The 17,970-nt window shown below is 46.7% G+C and overlaps 1 protein-coding gene across 1 annotated transcript; it reads right to left on the bottom strand.

Moving 5' to 3' along the window:
• Window positions 1-768: 768 nt before the first annotated feature.
• CFAP157 (cilia and flagella associated protein 157) lies at window positions 769-15,167 on the bottom strand. The gene is made up of 9 exons (XM_070955765.1): window positions 15,034-15,167; window positions 13,517-13,788; window positions 11,935-12,088; window positions 9,706-9,973; window positions 8,271-8,401; window positions 7,561-7,711; window positions 2,743-2,927; window positions 1,898-2,048; window positions 769-939 (listed from the first exon to the last, which is right to left on the bottom strand). The coding sequence occupies exons 1-9, from the start codon at window positions 15,165-15,167 to the stop codon at window positions 769-771; spliced, it is 1,617 nt and encodes a 538-aa protein (XP_070811866.1).
• Between the last annotated feature and the right edge of the window lie 2,803 nt (window positions 15,168-17,970).

Genomic DNA, 17,970 nt, shown 5'->3' with positions numbered 1-17,970 from the left:
TTTCTAGTTCTTATGAAGTCCCCCGTTGGGATGTTTGTGGGTGGAGGGGAGCCTTTCCTGACGAGAAAAAAAAAAAATGTCGTTTTGCACTTCTTGCTGCCCTCAAATTGGAAGTAGGTTTGAAACAAACGATTCGTGCAACGGTGGAAGGAATGGCCTCGACTTACGGCCGGCCGTAAGGGAGACTGCTCGGTCAGTAAGCAAGGCGCCCGCGTGGTCGCCTGGCCGCTGTCCTGGATCTCGGGTTCGAATAGCCGAGACCCCAACCGCACGGGCGCTGCCATGGGAATAAGGTTCGGACACCCGTCATTTGGAAGCGGTCGCTGAGCGAACGGTCTGAAGCGGAGGAGTCCGTTCTTCCCCACCCCAGGAGCGGCGAACCGCTTCCCCTCCCTCTTTCAAAAGGAAGACTTTGGGGCTCCGTGATTCGAAGGGTACCGTCCAGTTTAATATGGCTACGAGACAACAAGAACAAAAATGCAGCAAGGGCAGCCAATTGGGGCGAATGGCCGATGGGGACCCCCAGCATGGCCTGTGACACCACCACCCGCGCCCCCCCCCAATCTCGGTTGGGTCTCCGCCATATTTGTCACTCCTGGCTATGCGACTTTCTCGTTTTTTCCTTTTTGCTTTTATCAGGGTTTACACAGGTCATTCCATATATTTATTTTTTTGTAAGAATAAAGCCACCGTGGGCAAGCCGTTTCTCTCCCCCCCTCCCCACCCGCCTGGAGGAATAGCATCAAGCTCCCCCTCCACTCTCCCGCCCTACTTGCTGAGCAGCTCCTGCTTGGCAAGGTGTGTCACTATTTCCGGCAAGTCTTCGCGGATCACCACCTCCTCCGATGCCTGGACCTCTTCCTCTGGCACCTGGCTAACACTCCGGGCTGCCGGGATGACGTTGCTGCCGTTACTCTCGGCTCTCCATGACAATATAGACTGCGGAGGAAGCAAGCGGGGGGGGGGATTTAAAGCGAGGGTGCTGTTTTCTTGAGGACTAGAAGCCCCGTTTTCCCCGAGGATTAGACGCCCTGTTTCGTGAGGAACTGGAATCCTGTTTCATGAAGATTTAAAAACCCTGTTTCACGAGGATTAGAAACCCTCTGTTTCATGAGGACTAGAATCCTATTTCATGGCTAAAAACCATGTTTCATGAGGACTAGAAACCCTGTTTCATGAGGACCAGATGCCCTCTGTTTCATGAGGACTAGAAACTCTGTTTCATGAGGACTAGAATCCTATTTCATGAGAACTAGAAACCCTCTGTTTCATGAGGACTAGAATCCTATTTCACGAGGACTAGAAACCCTGTTTCATGAGAACCAGATGCCCCCTGTTTCATGAGGACTAGAATCCTATTTCATGAACAGAAACCCTGTTTCATGAGGACCAGATGCCCCGTTTCATGAGGAAACGGAAACCCTCTGTTTTACGAGGACTAGCCGCCCTCTGTTTCATGAGGACTAGAATCCTATTTCACGAGGACTAGAAACCTTCTTTCATGAGGACCAGATGCCCCCTGTTTCATGAGGACTAGAATCCTATTTCATGAACAGAAACCCTGTTTCATGAGGACCAGATGCCCCGTTTCATGAGGAAACGGAAACCCTCTGTTTTACGAGGACTAGCTGCCCTCTGTTTCATGAGGACTAGAATCCTATTTCATGAGGACCAGAAACCCTGTGTTTTACGAGGACTAGCCGCCCTCTGTTTCATGAGGGCTAAAATCCTATTTCACGAGGACTAGAACCTCTCTTGTTTCCACGAGGACGAAAAAAGAGACGGAAGGAAGCTACGGGACAGCAATCCTCCCTCTCTTTTGCTACGAGGCAAAGGTCCTTTCTCTGCCCCCCCCCCAAGACCCTTCCTCCCTTTCTCAGCCCTACACCCCACCTACCTCGCTGGCGCTGCCGTACGGGCGAAGGGAGACCAGCTGCGTGGACGAGACGGACTCCAGGGAGGGCAGGCTGTGCACCGGCTTGGGCAGCTTGAAGATGTTGCAGTGGGACGTGGTACGCCGGGCCTTCATGTGCCAGTCGCTGGAGAAGCTGTGGAGGGAAGTAGTGGCTGAGTCTTGGGCACAGGGGAGGGGGGTGAGTGGGTGAGCCAGCAGGACCCCTCCCTCCCCGTCCTCCCTTCAACAGCCCGTTCACTCGGATCGCATGCCTCGGTTTCCCCCCAACCCGTTTTCAACGGGTTGTGTGCTTTTCCCCACAGCGGACAGAAAATATGACTTAGCAACCAGTTCGTTTAGTGACCATCGTTTAGTGACATAACGGCCCTGAAAAAGAGTGACCTAGGATCCCGTTTGTCACACAACCGCATCCCCCTAGGGGGTCACGTGATCCAAATTCAGACCCTTGGCAACCGACTCATTTATGACAGCCGCAGCATCCTGGGATTCGTGCGAACCGGACAGAACCGGCAGGATTTCACCATTGGAAAAAAAACTCCCCTCAACAAAGGTTCCCACTTCAGAACACAAAACGTTGGGCTCGACTGCGGCCGTAAGGTGAGGACAACCTGTAATCCACGCACCTAAGTCCCGTTTGCCGCAGCCCAGCCGCGCAAGCAAACACTTCGCGGTTGTGTGGTGTGGCTCCCCACAGACTCCCCGCCTTGAGCCCCATCGGGGAAGGGGCCACGCGGTTCTCCTCGCCCATCCCAAGATGGCGGTGCCCAACGCTCAGCTCCCGCCTCTCTGTGCCCACATTTGCCCCTCTCCCCGCCTCGGGCTCACACCTTCTGGATAGGTTGGTGACTTTCACCACCTTGCTCTCGATTGTGACGGGGTGGAGGCCTTGTTGAGCGTCCAGGCGGGCGACGCTCCTCTGGACAAAGCGTAGGATGCCGTGCAAGGCGTTTTTACGCCGCAGCTGGAACACCACGTCGAAGTCACCATCTTCCTCCTCCGCCAGCGGCCGTTCCTGAGCAGAGAGGGAGAAAATGGTGGTTTATTTCGCGCATACTCTGTGGAGATTCTCTGTCATCCAGGACGTGGTTGTCCCAAAGGTGTTTTTTTCAAGAGGCAACTGGACTTTCTTGTTCTTTTTCTTTTGAAGACATTTCCCTTCTCATCCAAGAAGCTTCTTCAGCTCTGACTGGATGGTGGTGGGGAATGGAAGGATTTATACTCCTTGCAGACAGCTGGTCCTTTGCATCCTTTTAGAGCAGTGTGTCAGCACTCTAGTGCTGCCATGAAGAGAAGAAGAAGAGGCTTGACTTTTCACCTACTTATTTTCTCTGTAGATAATATCCCCTAGGAGATGGGATGGGAGGGGGGACATTCCTGTGAGTTGAAGTAAGGAGATGGGGAGACTGACTTGGAAGATGGCCAATGAGACGCTGAGAATTGGGGAACGGAAAGGGAAGGGTTTGGGGTCGGAGGGTCAGTGTCGGCTACGATGTAGTCGGGGACAGATTGTTGTACTCAATAAATGGAAGATTTATTTGAGACGGCATCATAACCTGACACAGTGATGGTTAACCTTTTTGGCGCTGAGTGCCCAAAGAGCGCGTGAATGCACGCACGCATCTACAAACCCCCAAAATACAATGCGAGCACACACACCCCACGCACACATGCACCCTGCCCCCCCCCACGTCCCATTTTGGCTTCCAGGTTGGTGCAGGAGGCTTTTCAGGTCCACAACGGGGTGCAGGGGGGCTGCACGAAGTCCCCTGCGCCCCGTTTTGAGCCTGGAAAGCTGCCTGCGCCAACCTGCATCCCCCTGCGCATGTACCCCGCCCCTCCAGTGCATGCATGTGTTCCCCGCATGCACCCTGCGCATGCGCGGCAGAGGCCTGAAGAACAGCTGGACAGCTGTAGGTGTGTACGCATGCGCGGTGGAGCTGGGCTGGGACAACGGCTGGCGTGCCCGCAGAGATAGGTTCGCCAGCACAGTTTTAGAGGGTTGTTGAGGCCACTTGGAGGTTTAACTATGTCCTCAGGGTCACCTGTGTGGTCCAATTGGTTCCTGTAATCTGCCATTTATTTATTTATTTATTTTTATTTTTATTTTATTTTATTTTATTTTATTTTATTTTATTTTATTTTATTATTTTATTTATTTTATTTTATTTTATTTTATTTTATTTTATTTTATTTTATTTTATTTTATTTTATTTTATTTTATTTTATTTTATTTTATTTTATTTTATTTTATTTTATTTTATTTTATTTTATTTTATTTTATTTTATTTCGAATTTATATACCGCACCTTCTCCCGGGGGACTCAGGGCGGTGTACAGCCAGATAAAAACATACAATACAAACATTAAAAACAATTAAAAGGATATATATTAATTTGGCCCCAGTTTAAAATGACAAACCAATTAAAAATATTTAAAAATAGAGCCTTGATAGTACAGGGGTTTAGTGCACCCTGTTATTAACACAGCTGCCTGCAATTTCTGCTGGTTCGAATCTCTCCAAGGCTCAAGGTTGACTCAGCCTTCCATCCTTTCTAAGGTGGGTAAAATGAGGACCCAGTTTGTGGGGGCAATAAGCTGACTTTGTATAAAATATACAATAGAATGAAGGCTATTGCTTAACGCATTGTAAGCCGCCCTGAGTCTCCGGAGAAGGGCGGCATATAAATCAAATTAAAAAAAAAAATATATACGTTAAGCCAGCCCGGCTTGCTGGAAAAAGGTTTTAAGGGCACGGCGGAAGGCACCGAGGTCTTGGATTCTCCTTATCTCTGGGGGCAGCTGGTTCCAGAGGGTAGGTGCCCCCACAGAGAAGGCCCTCCCCCTGTGGGTCACCAGCCTACATTGTTTGGCACCCCGAGGAGGCCCTCTGTGTGGGAGCGCACAAGTCGATGGGAGGCCATCGGTAGCAGCAGGTGGTCTTGAAGATATCTAGGTCCTATGCCATGGAGCGCTTTAAAGGTGGTAACCAACACCTTGAAGCGCACCCGGAAGACCACCGGGAGCCAGTGCAGCTCGCGCAGGAGCGGTGTTATGTGGGAGCGCCATGCAGCTCCCGTAATTACCCGCGCGGCCGCATTCTGGACCAGTTGGAGCCTCCGAGCGCTCTTTAAGGGGAGCCCCATGTAGAGAGCGTTGCAGTAGTCCAGGCGAGAGGACTACTCGGATTTTACGGAAAATCCGTTCCTACTCCCACCCCATTCAAAAGATGTCCATCCCAATTGCATAGCTAAAAGTCTGTAGAGATTTCTGAGTCATCCAGGTGAGTTGCATACTACAGGAAGCAGGAGTCCTACTCAGGGGACCCTGACATAAAGCTCCAAGTTGCCTCAACGACCCTCTAAAAGGATGCAAATGACCAGCTGTTTGCAACAGAGGTGGGTTTCAGCAGGTTCTGACCAGTTCTGGAGAACCAGTAGCGGAAATTTTGAGTAGTTCGGAGAACCGATAGTAAAAATTCTGACTGGTGCCGCCCCTCCATCTATTCCCTGCCTCCCGACTCCCAGCTGATTGAGAGGAAATGGGGATTTTATTTTATTTATTTATTTATTTTTATTTTATTAAATTTCTCTACCGCCCTTCTCCCGAAGGACTCAGGGCGGTGTACAGCCAGAAATAAAACCATGACAATATAAAAATTAAAAGCAATTTAAAACAATTAAATAAGTTGGCCGAAAACTCTCATAAAATAACCCATTAAAATAGTAAAATATTATTATTATTATTTAGGCCAGCCCTGCTTGTTGGAATAATAATGTTTTTTTTTTTAATTTTATTGAAAATTATTAAAAAATACAGAAAAAAAAAGTATAACAATATGGATAGAATTGCAGAGAGTAATATAATACATATAGAGTTTTAAAGTATCAATTTTCGCCTAGAGAAAGTACAAACCTCCATTAAGCCAACTCATCAAAAGAAAGAAAAGTTTATCCAGGAGAAAAAATTCTCAACTGTCATGCAATGCTCCTATAAATATTTACCCCCCGTTCACATTAAGGTTAATATTTTCATTCTTCTTAAGATTTCTTTTTCTGCAGCCAAGCATACCATCTGTCCCAGCTCTCATATATATATATATTTAATATATATTAATATATATATATATATATATATATATATATATATATATATATATATTAATTTGATTTATATGCCGCCCTTCTCTGGAGACTCAGGGTGGCTTACAGTGCGTTAAGCAATAGCCTTCATCCTTTTGTATATTTATACAAAGTCAGCTTATTGCCCCCACAACTGGGTCCTCAATTTACCTACCTTAGAAAGGATGGAAGGCTGAGTCAACCTTGAGCCTTGGCGAGATTCGAACCTGCAGTAATTGCAGGCAGCTGGTCTTAATAACCAGCTTAATAACAGGGTGCCTTAGACCACTGTACTACCAAGGCTCTTTTATATAACCCTGATTCTTATCTATCTCGCAAAAAATAATAATAATAATGTGAATAATAATGTTTTTAGGGCACGACGAAAGGTACGCAGGTCGGGAATCCTACGAATCTCCGGGGGCAGCTCATTCTAGAGAGTAGGGCCCCCCACAGATTTTGCAGTAACCTTCCCCTGCCACGCCCACCAAGCCACGCCCAAGCCACGTCCACAGAACTGGTAGTTAAAAAAAATTGAAACCCATCATCTGCAAGGGGGCCGTGGCCAGGGGGGCTTTTTATCAGGTCCGCCTGATACGCCAGTTACGCCCCTTTCTAGATCGGGACTCCCTACGCACAGTCACTCAGGCACTCGTCACTTCCCGCCTGGACTACTGCAACGCTCTCTACATGGGGCTCCCCCTGGGGTGCACCCGGAGGCTCCAGCTGGTTCAGAACGCGGCCGCACGGGGGATTATGGGGGCGACGAGGCGCTCCCATGTGACACCTCTCCTGCGCGAGCTGCACTGGCTCCCGGTGGTCTTCCGGGTGCGCTTCAAGGTGTTGGTGACCACCTTTAAAGCGCTCCATGGCTTAGGGCCGGGGTACTTACGAGACCGCCTTCTGCCACCAATAGCCTCCCACCGGCCAGTACGCTCCCACAGAGTGGGCCTCCTCAGGGTGCCGTCCGCCAGACAATGTCGGCTGGCGACCCCCAGGGGGAGAGCCTTCTCTGTGGCGGCGCCCACCCTCTGGAACAACCTCCCCCCAGAGATACGTACAATAACAGACCTCCGGATTTTTCGTCGGGCCCTGAAAACCCATTTATTTCAACTAGCTGGGCTGGCTTGAGTTAAATTTTAAATTGATTTTAAATTGGGTTGTTTTAATTTACGGCCAGAATATTTAATTATTTTAAACTGTTTTTAAATTTTGTATGTTCTGTTTTTACTTTGGCTGTTCACCGCCCTGAGTCCTATTTGGAGAAGGGCGGTATAGAAATAGGAACAAATAAATAAATAAATAAATAAATAAATAAATAAGGAATATAAATCCTTCCATTCCCCACCATCATCCAGTCAGAGCTGAAGAAGCTCCTTGGATGAGAGGCGAAATGTCTTCAAAAGTAAAACCAGGAAGTCCCGTGGCCTCCTGAAAAATAAGCACCCTGGGGCCTATTTTGCATATGGCGCATCACAGGTGGGCCAGACACCTGGGGCCCAGGTGGGTCTAAAGGGAAACGCTCACCGCCAGCACTTCCTTAAGCCCCTGAGCTGTGTACTTCAGCAGCCTCTCGGCATTGACCCTGCGCTGCTGTTCGCTCTGCAGTAGCTTCATCTGATCGTGGTCCTTGGCCAGCTTTTGGTTCAGTTCTTCTTTCAGCATGCTCAGTTCTTCTCTGCGGGAGGGAGGGGAAAGAAAAAGGAAGAGGAAGAAGGGAGAAAGAGGAAGAGAGGGATGGATGGAGGGAAGGGAAAGAGAAAAGAAGGGAAAGAGGGAAGGAAGAAGGGAAAAAAGGAAACAAAAAAGGAAGAGGAAGGAAGGAAAAGAAAGGAAGAGGAAACGGAAGGAAGGAAAAGGGAGAGAGAGAGGGATGGAAAGAGGGAGGAAAAAGAACGACGAAGGAGGGAAGGAAAAGAAAAAAGAAAGGAGGAGGAAGGAAAAGAGAAATAGAAAGTGAAACATGGGAGGGAAGGAATGAACGAAACAAAAAAGAAGGAAGGAAGGAGGGAGGGAAACAGAAGGAAAAGAAAGAAAAAGTTGTTTTTTTCTTCCCTTCCCACCTTCCTTTCCTTTTCTGCTGCCTCTTTTCTGAGAGGGCAGACAGGCCATCCCAGAAGCTACCAGCCTCTCCACACTTCCGACCAAAGGCAGAAAAAGCGTTTTCCGGGATGGAGCCTCCTGCCGCTCTGGTCCCTCTCCGGAGCTAGCGGGAAAAGTAGGGGAGGGAGATTTACCGGAGGACCAAATTCTGCTGGAAGAGGCTTTCGCTGGACTTCTGCATCTTGGCCAGGAGGTTCTTTGTTTTCAGGTGCTCCTCCAGCTGGGTTTCCAACTCTTTGCATTTTTCCGTCAACATCCAGATGATCTGCACAATAATTTTTAAGATTTTGGGTTTTTTTTAAAAAAAAAAATATCAATTTTGGGGGAGTTTTCAAAAAGAAAAGCAGCCAAAGTTAGCGGGCTCGGAAGGACAAGCTCCACCGTGAAAAGGTAAGAGTCTGATCGGGCGCATTGCAGGTAGCATTACGACCACCACGGAGCCTGCCTGTCACGGTCGTAAAATCGTCACGGTCGTAAAACGGGTCGGTTGTGTGACCAGTTTATAGCTCCATTTGTAGCTTGGAAAGTTCATGAAGCAACCGGTCGTAAGCCAAGGACGGCCTTTAATACAACTGGTGGGTCCGTTTGTAGCTTCAAACCGTCATTAAACAATGGGGCGTAAACCGAGGACTACCTTTAATACAACGGTAGGTATGTTTGTAGCTTTGAACTGTCATTAAGTGACTTGTCATAAGCCAAGGACTACCTTTAATACAACGATACATCTGTAGCTTTGAACCATCGTTAAGCGAGCAGTCATAAGCCGAGGACTACAACAATAGGTCCGTGTTCTGCCCCAGCTACAGACCCCAAAGAACGCACACAAAGTCTGTTCAAACCTTAGTTTACTGAATAAACCAGTCTTTTACAACAATGGCTGTTAATTAATTGCATTAACAGCCGCCAAGAATTCAAAGAATAATAACTGAAAGCTTACTGTGGTTGGCAGAATGCCCAGAAGCAATTTGCAGGAAGCTGATAAGATAAGCAAGACAAGACACGAAGGTATGTGAATGAAGTTGTTCCCTGCAAATTGCTTCAGTCGGCGTTCCTCCTTAAATAGGCTGAGGGAGTGGGCAATTAGCCCCAAGCCTTACTTTCAAGGAGACCTCCTCCTGAGGAGCCACTCCTGCCTTTTGGCAGCTCTACGCGTCCGTGCATCGAGAAGAGGCTCCTCCTCTTCTTCCTCTTCACTTAAGGGAGCTTCTGAAGGCCCTGGCTGAATCCCCGCCTCTGGCACCACCTCTTCTCCAGCCTCCTCAATGTCCGGCTCAAGTGCCAGCTGCACAGGCTGCTGGCACAGCACCACACCAGCCTCCTCGCTGTCGGAATCAGCTACTAGCTGCACAGGCCGCTGACGGGCCACAACAGTCCGTCTGTAGCTTCGAACCATTGTTAAGCGAGTGGTCGTAAGCCAATGCCGGAGAATCAAACCTCTGGGCCAAGGAACGGAGGCCACCTGGCCCAGTGGGCACAGCTGTCAACCCGTGTGTGTGTGTGTGTGTGTGAGAGAGAGAGAGAGAGAGAGAGAGAGAGAGAGAGAGAGAGAGAGAGAGAGAAGCAACCTGCCTTCTGGTGGCTGAGCCTGTTGGTGACCATTCTCTTCTCGTTCTGCTCCAGCAGCTGGAGCTGCTTGATGGCCTCGGCGTGGCCCTCCTTCAGGCGGTCGTTCTCCTGGATCAGCTGCAGGCTCTGCTCCGACACCTTGGTCAGCTGCAGGCTGATGGCCACGTTCTCCCGGATGGTGCGCTTGGTGGTCTCCGCCATCTGGTTGTTGGCTACTTTGCGGAACTCGGCGGCCACAGCATTCACCCGGTGCAGCATGTCCTTCTTCATTCTGGGGTGAGGGGGAGAGGGGAGGTTATCAGTTTGCCCCACAGCAACAAACCTGCGAGGTGGGGTTGGGTTGAGAAGGAGGGACTGGCCCAAAGTCACTCAGCTGCCTTTCACGGCTACAGGAAGACTAGAACTCACAGTCTCCTGGTAATTGGCCCAAAGTCACCCAGTGGGCTTTCATGGTTAAGGCTGGACTAGAATTCACTGTTACCTGGTAATTGGCCCAACGTCACCCATCAGGCTTTCATGGCTAAAGCGGTACTAGAACTCACTGACACCTGGTGATTGCCTCAGTTACCCAGCTGACTTTCATGGCTACAGCAAGACTAGAACTCACAGTCTCCTGGTAATTGGCCCAAAGTCACCCAGTGGGCTTTCATGGTTAAGGCTGGACTAGAATTCACTGTCATCTGGTAATTGGCCCAACGTCACCCATCAGGCTTTCATGGGTAAAGCGGGATTAGAACTCACTGACACCTGGTGATTGCCTCAGTTACCCAGCTGGCTTTCATGGCTACAGCAAGACTAGAACTCACAGTCTCCTGGTGATTGCCTCAAAGTCACCCAGCCAGCTTTCACGCCTAAGGCAAAACTAGCATTCCTGCTTTTTCAGAAAAAAAGGACTGAAAAAAGCCTCAAAAAAGGGCTGAAAAACCCCCGAAAATGGGTTGAAAGAAGCCGAAAAAAACAGGCCGAAAAAAGCCTCGAAAACGGGCTGAAAAAAGTCTTGAAAACAGGCTTAAAAAAGCCTCGAAAACGGGCTGAAAAAGCCCTGAAAATGGGCCGAAAAAGGCTGGAAAAGGGCCAAAAAAAAGCTCAAAAAAGGGCCAAAAAAAGCTTTGAAAATGGTCCGAAGAAGAAGTGGTGAAGGAAAATATGATTATTTGGGTTAAAAATTTTGGATATAATATTAACTTAGAAAATTGGGAGAAAATGTGGAAAGTAAATACTAAGCTGACAATGTCCGTACCCTACAAAGAAAATACACACAAGATGTTTTATAGGTGGCATCTCCCCCCTGCACGTCTGGCAAGGATGTTCCCCAATTCTAATCAGAACTGTTGGAAGTGCAGAACACATAAGGGGACCTACTACCACATGTGGTGGTCATGCCCAAAGGTCAAAAAATTTTGGAAAACAATTCAAAATCAGCTGGAAGAAATTACCACCCAGAAAGTGCCCCTCAGATCGGAAACATACCTATTAGGAATACTGACAAAGGACTATAAAAAAGAGACACAATACTTGATAATACACATCCTGACTGCAGCTAGAATCACTTTCGCACAAATGTGGAAACTGGAGGATATGCAATCATAGGAAAAAATAATACAAAAAACAATGGAATGTGCGGAAATGGACAAACTTACCAAAGAAATACAGGGAAAAGAAGACTCAGATTATTACTTAATTTGGCAAAAATGGTACAACTGGTTAGATAAAAAGAACACGAAATAAGGGAATACCACCCAAGAATACAAAAATAAGGAAATAAAATGAAATATCGTTATATAAACATTGATACATGATGAAGGATAAATATACATAGATACATAGATATATAAATTACCGAAGTAGCTCTATTTTCAAAGTTCAAGCTGTATGACTTGATTTTACTGTATAGTTAGTTTATGTATAGTTTGTTTAAATGTCTACGTCTGTATATGTATGTTTGTTTATTATTAATAAAAATTAAAAAAAAAAAGAAAGAAAAGAAAATGGTCCGAAAAAAGCCTCAACGGGCCGAAAAAAGGCTGGAAAAGGGCCAAAAAAAGGGAGGCCAAAAACGTTTTTGTTGTTGTTTTCCCCTTCTAAATTTAGGTGCGTCTTGTGGTCCGAAAAATACGGTAATTCAGCAGGCCAATATATAGATAGATAGATAGATAGATAGATAGATAGATAGATAGATAGATAGATAGATAGATAGATATTTTAAATGCCGATTTAGGACAGGCTGCTGACCTCTCTTTATCGATCACCGCCTTCCGTTCGAGGTTATAGATGATGTCTTTGTGCTGCTCCTCTTCCTTCCTCAACTGGTTTTCCCGCTCGGCAAATTTTGCCAAAATCTCGTCTTTCTGCAGCCGAAATTCCTCCAGCGCGGCCAACTTCCCACCTGAGCAAGGGGAAAAAAAAAAACCCCACAGTTTTATCTTAAGTTTATCCTGATAAACTTTAAATCATTCCTCAGAAGTTTGACGAGGCGCTTCATCTTATAAAGGGGCTTCTCAAGTTACGACCATAATTGAGCCCAAAGTTTATGTTGACTCTGTAAACAGCTTAGAGAGGGCTGTAAAGCACTATAAAGTGGCATATAAATCTAAGTGCTGGTTATCTATCTATCTACCTACCTATCTATCTATCTATCTATCTATCTATCTATCTATCTATCTAATCTCTATATCTTTTTCTGTCTGTCTGTCTGTCTGTATATCTGTCTGTCTATCTATCTATCAGCTGTGGTAGCACAGTGGTTAGAATGCAGTATTGGAGGCTAATTCTGCCGACTGCCAGGAGTTCGATCAAGGTCAGTAAAATGAGGACCCAAATTGTTGGGGGCAAGAGTCTGACCCTGTAAACCGCTTAGAGGGGGCTGTGAAGCTCTGTGAAGTGGTATATAAGTCTAAGGGCCATGGCTACTATTATTATTATTATTATTATTATTATTATTATTAGTTAATCTTTAGTGAGATTCACAGCCTTTGAGGCTGGTTAATAGCTCAGCAGCTCGAGTCCTAACCAAGGACCTAGGAACTGTTAAGGTATCCGAGTAAGGTGGTTTTTTGTAGAGTCAAAATATTCAAGTCCGGCAAATTTAGAATTTCTAAATAGCGGGGTAGCCCTTTGGGTATTGCTCCAAGGGCTCCAATTACAATTACAATTACAATTACAATTACAATTACAATTACTATTGTTATTGTTATTGTTGTTGTTGTTGTTGTTGTTATTGTTATTGTTAGGGTGTGTGTAAAAAGTATTTGTTGCTCGTGCAACGAGCAGAGCAGAAACAGACAGGGAAGGAGATAAACGTGCAGCTCGTGTGAGAAAAATACTTTATATACAAGATAATAAGCAGTCTCGGTGTAGGTAAAACAGTCCAAGGTCATAAACAGTAATATCAGTCCAGTAAGTATCTTCCCTTACCAAAGCAAACAGACTTTAGTAACTCTCGGTATACAGTACCATATAACAATCCAGTCTAACACCAATCAGCAGAAAGACGCAGGAAGCAACAGGAACAGGAACAATCAGGAACAAAGAACGCTTCTCTGCGCTGCTTATTTATGCACTGTAGCCTAATTACAGGGTTCAGCAAACCCTGATTACGTGGCTCAGTTGTTTCTTAAAGAAACAGTTATATTGCCTGACCAACAAGTTAGGAGTAAGCTACAAGCTGAACCTAACAATTATTATTATTATTATTATTATTATTATTATTATTATTATTATTATATTATTATTATTATTATTATTATTATTATTATTATTATTATTATTATAGAATTGCACCGGACGCGCGAAAGGAGCCCCCGATTTGGCTTACTCAGCAGCATGTTCTCCGAAGTCAGCTGGTCCTTGGTCTCCTGGAATTCGTGCCTCAGTTGGACCAGCTGGGTTTCGAAGGCGTCCTTCTCAAAGTCTTTGGCCTGCTGGAGATTCTGTAACTGAATGGTCAACTCGGCGATCTCGTCCACCCGTTGGTTAAGGGTCTTCTTCAGGAAGGCCACGATCTCCTTGTTGTCGGTCAACATTTTTTCATATTCGTTCCGGAAAAGTTCTTCGCTTACCTGTAACTGGTCCCATTTCTGCTGGTACCTAGCAAAGCATCAACGCCCCCGCACCCCCACGGGCCCCCCCCAAATCAATCAGTCTCGACTTACGGCCACAATTGAGCCCCAAAATTTCCCGTTGCTCGGCGAGACAGGGCCATTTTATGACCTTTCCGGCCACGGTTGTTAAGTGAGTCACTGCGGTGGTTAAGCTTCAACCTGGTCGCAAAAGGGGATCACGTCACCCGGACATTGCAACCGTCATAAATATGAGTTGGTAGTTAAGCGCCCGAATTTTAATCACGTGACCAGGAGGATCTGTAACGGTCGTAAGCACAGGTAGTTCTCAACTAGAACAATTAACCAGTGGAACAACTTGCCACCAGAACTTGTGAATGCTCCAACACTGGAAGTTTTTAAGAAGATGTTGGATAACCATTTGTCTGAAGTGGTGTAGGGTTTCCTGCCTAAGCAGGGGGTTGGACTAGAAGACCTCCAAGGTCCCTTCTAGGCTCCTAGAGGCAGAAAAAGCGTGGGGTCGCGTGGGGGGGGTCATGCGTGCACGTGCCCACACCCGTAATTCAATGTGTCTCGCCCCCTGTGCATGTACATGCCACCCCCCCATGCTCCCCACGCTTTTGGCACGCAATGGCACAGTGGGCCCGGTAGGCCTGTTTTTTTGCCCTCCCCAGGCTCCAGAGGCCTTCTAGGAGCCTGGGGAGGGCGAAAACAGCCTCCCCCCCCCAGAGGCCCTCCGGAGGCTGGAAATGGCCCGTTTCTCAACTTCTGGTGGGACCGGAAGGCCCGTTTTTTTTGCTCTCCCCAGGCTCCAGAGGCTTTCTAGGAACCTGGGGAGGACGAAAACAGCCTTCCCCACTCCCCTGGAGATCGTCTGGAGGCCAATAACGGCTCATTTCCCGACTTCCGGTGCGCCCGAAAGGCCCGAAAATCAGCTGGCCGGAGCACACGTGCGCACTGGAGCTGAGCTAGGGCAATGCTCGCGTGCCTACAGATATGGCTCCGTGTGCCACCTGTGGCACGTGTGCCATAGGTTCGCCAACACAATTCTATTCTATTCATGTATCTGGCCCAAGACGGGATGACAAGCTATAAAATCCCGATTTTTAGGATTCACTTCCGATTTACCCAATTTGGCAGCGACTCAAAAAATAGAGCCTCAGGAGCTAAGCATAGCCTGTTCCAGATCCAAAATAAATAATAAAAGCCAGTTGGGGGTCACGGACTTCCAAGCTGCCCCCGTCACACACACACACACACACCCCTGACTCACCGGGCCAGACGCCCCTCCAAATCTCGGATCTGGATCAGATAAAATTCTCGACTATGCTCTGGCACAATGTCCGAATCCACCTCTTGCTCTTTGGGGGGCTCCTCTTTTTTGCGCCCCCTTTTTTTGGGTGCCATGGCTGACCTTCCGTTAAAGACTCTGCCCTTCGGGAGAAGGGGAGGAGGGGAAAAAAAAAAGGAACTGGAACAGGGGCGCTTTAAAAGCTAGAATGCCTGCCCGGTTGCTAGGCGAAGGAGATGTACATAGCAACGGAGTTGCGGAATCTAAGAGAGCCAGGCATCCATTTGAGAACCAGCCCTCTATCTCCAGAACGGAAGGATTCCACTCCTAGCCGAGCCTTTCAGGTGCCTTCCACAAGGTCTGGACTACAGATCCCCTCGTTCCCAGCCAGAGGGGGGGGGTCTTGGTGAGAAGGAAGGAAGGGAGGGAAGGAGGGAGGGGTTGGAAAAAGGGAAGGAAGGAGTAAAGAATGAAAAAAGAAAAGGGAAGGAAGGGGAAATGAAAGGAAGAGAGGAGAGAGAGGAGAGGAAAAGCAGGGAAGGAAGTAAGGAAGTAAATAAATGAGAGAAGGATGGATGGATGGGTGTGTGTGTGGGAGGGAGGGAGAGAGGGTTGGAAAAAAGGAAGGAAGGAGTAAAGAATGAAAAAAGAAAAGGGAAGGAAGGGGAAATGAAAGGAAGGAAGGAAGAGAGGAGAGAGAGGAGAGGAAAAGCAGGGAAGGAAGTAAGGAAGTAAATAAATGAGAGAAGGATGGATGGGTGTGTGTGTGGGAGGAAGGGAGGGAGGAAGGGTTGGAAAAAGGGAAGGAAGGAATAAAGAATGAAAAAAGAAAAGGGAAGGAAGGGGAAATGAAAGGAAGGAAGAGAGGAGAGGAGAGGAAAAACGGAAGGAAATAAGGAAATAAGGAAGTAAATAAATGAGAGAAGGATGGATGAGTGTGTGGGTGGGAGGGAGGGAGGGTTGGAAAAAGGGAAGGAAGGAGTAAAGAATGAAAAAAGAAAAGGGAAGGAAGGGGAAATGAAAGGAAGAGAGGAGAGGAAAAACAGGGAAGGAAATAAGGAAGTAGAAAGTAAATAAATGAGAAGGATGGATGGGTGTGTGGGAGGGAGGGAGGGAGGGTTGGAAAAAGGGAAGGAAGGAGTAAAGAATGAAAAAAGAAAAGGGAAGGAAGGGGAAATGAAAGGAAGGGAGGAGAGAAAAACAGGGAAGGAAGGAAGGAAGTAGGAAGTAAATAAATGAGAGAAGGATGGATGGATGGGTGTGTGTGTGTGGGAGGAAGGGAGGAAGGGAGGGTTGGAAAAAGGGAAGGAAGGAGTAAAGAATGAAAAAAGAAAAGGGAAGGAAGGGGAAATGAAAGGAAGAGAGGAGAGGAAAAACAGGGAAGGAAATAAGGAAGTAGAAAGTAAATAAATGAGAAGGATGGATGGGTGTGTGGGAGGGAGGGAGGGAGGGTTGGAAAAAGGGAAGGAAGGAGTAAAGAATGAAAAAAGAAAAGGGAAGGAAGGGGAAATGAAAGGAAGGGAGGAGAGAAAAACAGGGAAGGAAATAAGGAAGTAGAAAGTAAATAAATGAGAAGGATGGATGGGTGTGTGGGAGGGAGGGAGGGAGGGTTGGAAAAAGGGAAGGAAGGAGTAAAGAATGAAAAAAGAAAAGGGAAGGAAGGGGAAATGAAAGGAAGGGAGGAGAGAAAAACGGAAGGAAGGAAGGAAGTAGGAAGTAAATAAATGAGAGAAGGATGGATGGATGGGTGTGTGTGTGTGGGAGGAAGGGAGGAAGGGAGGGTTGGAAAAAGGGAAGGAAGGAGTAAAGAATGAAAAAAGAAAAGGGAAGGAAGGGGAAATGAAAGGAAGGAAGAGAGGAGAGGAAAAACAGAGAAGGAAATAAGGAAATAGAAAGTAAATAAATGAGAGAAGGATGGATGGGTGTGTGGGTGGGAGGGAGGGAGGGTTGGAAAAAGGGAAGGAAGGAGTAAAGAATGAAAAAAGAAAAGGGAAGGAAGGGGAAATGAAAGGAAGGAAGGAAGAGAGGAAAAACAGGGAAGGAAATAAGGAAGTAGAAAGTAAATAAATGAGAGAAGGATGGATGGGTGTGTGGGAGGGAGGGAGGGAGGGAGGGTTGGAAAAAGGGAAGGAAGGAGTAAAGAATGAAAAAAGAAAAGAAGGAAGGGGAAATGAAGGAAGGAGGAGAGGAGAGGTAAAACAGGGAAGGAAGGGTTGAAGAAAAGGAAGGAGTAAAAAAGGAAGGAATGGAAAAGGAAAGGAAAATGAGGAAAGGAAAGGACGGGAAAAGGGAAAATAAAGTAAAGTAAAAACAGGGAAGGAAGGGTTGGAGAAAAGGAAGGAAGAATGAAAAAAAGGAAGGAATGGAAAAGGAAAGGAAAATGAGGAAAGGAAAGGACGGGAAAAGGGAAAATAAAGTAAAGTAAAAACAGGGAAGGAAGGGTTGGAGAAAAGGAAGGAAGAATGAAAAAAGGAAGGAATGGAAAAGGAAAGGAAAGGAAAATAAGGAAAGGAAAGGACGGGAAAAGGGAAAGTAAAGTAAAGTAAAAACAGGGAAGGAAGGGTTGGAGAAAAGGAAGGAAGAATGAAAAAAAGGAAGGAATGGAAAAGGAAAGGAAAATGAGGAAAGGAAAGGACGGGAAAAGGGAAAATAAAGTAAAGTAAAAACAGGGAAGGAAGGGTTGGAGAAAAGGAAGGAAGAATGAAAAAAAGAAAGGAATGGAAAAGGAAAGGAAAATGAGGAAAGGAAAGGACGGGAAAAGGGAAAATAAAGTAAAGCAAAAACAGGGAAGGAAGGGTTGGAGAAAAGGAAGGAAGAATGAAAAAAAGGAAGGAATGGAAAAGGAAAGGAAAATGAGGAAAGGAAAGGACGGGAAAAGGGAAAATAAAGTAAAGTAAAAACAGGGAAGGAAGGGTTGGA

The sequence above is a fragment of the Pituophis catenifer genome, unplaced genomic scaffold, assembly GCF_029215685.1.
Source record: "Pituophis catenifer annectens isolate HBS135680 unplaced genomic scaffold, rPitCat1.0.hap2 SCAF_17, whole genome shotgun sequence".
In the NCBI taxonomy this organism is placed as follows: Eukaryota; Metazoa; Chordata; class Lepidosauria; order Squamata; family Colubridae; genus Pituophis; species Pituophis catenifer.
The sequence above is the reverse complement of the archived record's forward strand: the minus strand, read 5'-3'. Positions and strand labels throughout refer to the sequence as shown.

Bases quoted from the DNA above. Each gene is read 5' to 3' on its own strand.
- CFAP157 (XM_070955765.1), bottom strand. From the start codon at position 15,167: ATGGCACCCAAAAAAAGGGGGCGCAAAAAAGAGGAGCCCCCCAAAGAG. The intron at 7,712-8,270 runs GTAAATCTCCCT...TCCCTCCCGCAG, and splicing joins CAGCAGAATTTGGTCCTCCG to AGAAGAACTGAGCATGCTGA. The intron at 2,928-7,560 runs GTGAGCGTTTCC...CTCTCTGCTCAG, and splicing joins GGCTTAAGGAAGTGCTGGCG to GAACGGCCGCTGGCGGAGGA.